This window comes from Penaeus monodon, chromosome 32 (genome assembly GCF_015228065.2).
Source record: "Penaeus monodon isolate SGIC_2016 chromosome 32, NSTDA_Pmon_1, whole genome shotgun sequence".
NCBI lineage: Eukaryota > Metazoa > Arthropoda > Malacostraca > Decapoda > Penaeidae > Penaeus > Penaeus monodon.
Genome location: NC_051417.1, coordinates 12,590,152 through 12,592,319, shown reverse-complemented (window position 1 = coordinate 12,592,319; position 2,168 = coordinate 12,590,152). Strand labels below are relative to the sequence as shown.

General features: G+C 41.3%; 1 protein-coding gene across 1 annotated transcript in view; it reads right to left on the bottom strand.

Annotated features, from left to right (window-relative positions):
• Positions 1 to 2,168, bottom strand: part of LOC119593500 (neuronal acetylcholine receptor subunit alpha-7-like) — a 113,209-nt gene that overhangs the window by 46,268 nt on the left and 64,773 nt on the right. Inside the window, exon 6 of the mRNA XM_037942450.1 lies at positions 554 to 663. Coding sequence (XP_037798378.1) covers positions 554 to 663 — 110 coding nt within the window. The remainder of the gene's footprint in view (positions 1 to 553; positions 664 to 2,168) is intronic.

The window sequence follows — 2,168 nt, the reverse complement described above, 5'->3', positions numbered from 1 at the left end:
ACAGAGAATTTTGTTTCAGCATAAATAGATTCAGATAGCAATGAAGGCAATGAACCATGGAGATGATTCAGAGCCAAGCTTTTGATTACGAATTTACTTTATCATCAATCTACTCTCACCTGATTCAAAACAACCCAAAGGTAGATAATACAGTAAAGTTATGGGAAAACAGCAGATGCAATGAAATTTCTGCCGCCCGTTAAATGTTAAATCAACCAATACTTAGATAGAAAGAAATGAGGCTGTATGAGTTCAGCAAAGAAAAGATCAACTTGAGAATCACGACTTCTCAAGGCTCGATAAGCCACTTCTTGCAAAGCGCATTGAAATGTACCCTCCCCTCGGTAACAGTGGCTAAAACGCCCTCTTATGTTATCCGTATAGGGGGTGGGGTGGGAGAAGGGGGTAAGGGCGTGAAAGGGAAGAGATCAGGTCAGAGAACCCGAGCAGTAAGACTCCTCGGACACCATACCGTCTCACTACCCCTTCCGTTCCTCCCAGGATAGTGTCAAACAAACCACGGACGGCTGAAGTCGTCTTGTCTCGTACTCACCATAGGCGACATCTCGTGCGTATCCGCCGACCGATGGTGAAAGTTGAGTATGAGCACTGTACTAACGACGCTCGATGCCACCATGAACATAATACAGTTAAAGTACGTGCCTGTAGAAAACACGAGGGAGCGTTAGAGGAGGTCCGTGAAGTGGCACGGTGATCGCCCGCCGACATCGAGCAAGGCCCTTTAATGGTTTTCTGTCTAATTCGCAAGCCTTTCTCATTCATGGAGGCTTTCTAAATTAATATTTTTTTCTCTCTGATTAATTTTTAAGTTGTGAATACTAAATTAGGAAAAAACATATGCTTAACAAACTCTGACTGACATAAAAAAGCAATGATACTGTGGAGCAATATCAACTATAATAAAACTGATACAAGTGCAACCTACGCTTTACTTTGGAGAACCTAGGCTGTGCATTATCTAGGTTTTAGGATCTCATGAAGCCTACAAAATCATTCTACAAAAGGGAAGATTATCATTTTAAGTGAAGTTATCAAAGGATTTATTAGATGATATCACATATTTTTAAGTAAACAAGCTACTGTGTGATCATGACAATCCAATTCAAACTTGGGCGTGTGGAAGTTATGCAAAAGACAAGTCCAAAAGCTTTAACATACCCAAACGTTGACGTAGCATGATGCATGACGGCCCCTTTGAAAAAGAGTGGGCTAAAAGTCTATAGAACAAGCTAAACAATCAAGAACCCAAGTGTGCATGGAACCAGATAACATCAGTGCCGCGAGGAGTAGACCTTCTGGAGGAATCAAACAAGCAGAAGCTATGAAACACTCTCACTAATTTCTTTTTTTGGGCCCTAATCGTAATGAAAAAGTAAATAAGGTAAACCAAGAGTAGAACTTATATATATTCTGATAATAAGACAACATTATCAATAGCATATCATCCTATGGGCTCTCAATGCTCGATGTTGGTGGCGCAGTCCTATAATCTAGCTTTGCTCATGCACTGTATACTACTTTCGCACGGACCATGCACTACGTCAGTAACGAAGGAAGGGTGGACGAAGGGGAGGGACCGGGGGGTGGGAGGGAATTTGATAACCACGGGAGGACAGGAAATGCAGAGAGTAGGAAAAAATGCGTTGGTAGAAAGTCATAGGAGGAGGAAGATAAAGTTGGGTGGGAGACTTTAGATTGGAAGCTGAGTGGGAGAAGTGGAAGGGAAAATGGAAAAGAGAGGAAAGGCAGGAGCAGAGAAATCGAAAAGGGGGGAAACCAGGAAAGGGGAGGAAGGAAGGACAAAAGGAGGGAATGGAGGGAACATGGATAAACACCAAAGACTGGAGAAAGACGAAACAAGTTAGTTCTATGACGCCAAAGTAGGGAAGCAGAGAGAACTTACCTAGACAGAGAAGAGGAGGGAAAGTTTTAATTTTCTTTTTTTTATTATCGTAAGAGTGAAATTCAGAAGGAAGCGTTCAAGGTAAAGGATAAGGTAGGAAGATGTGGATAGGAAGAAAAGAGTTGTGGTATCAAAAACAAAGGAAGAAGACGAAGAAGAAAGTAGCATATAAAAAAAAATCAAGAACGGAAAAGACAAGGAAAAAATGAGGTAACGGAGAATTCAATGATACAATAAATAAACA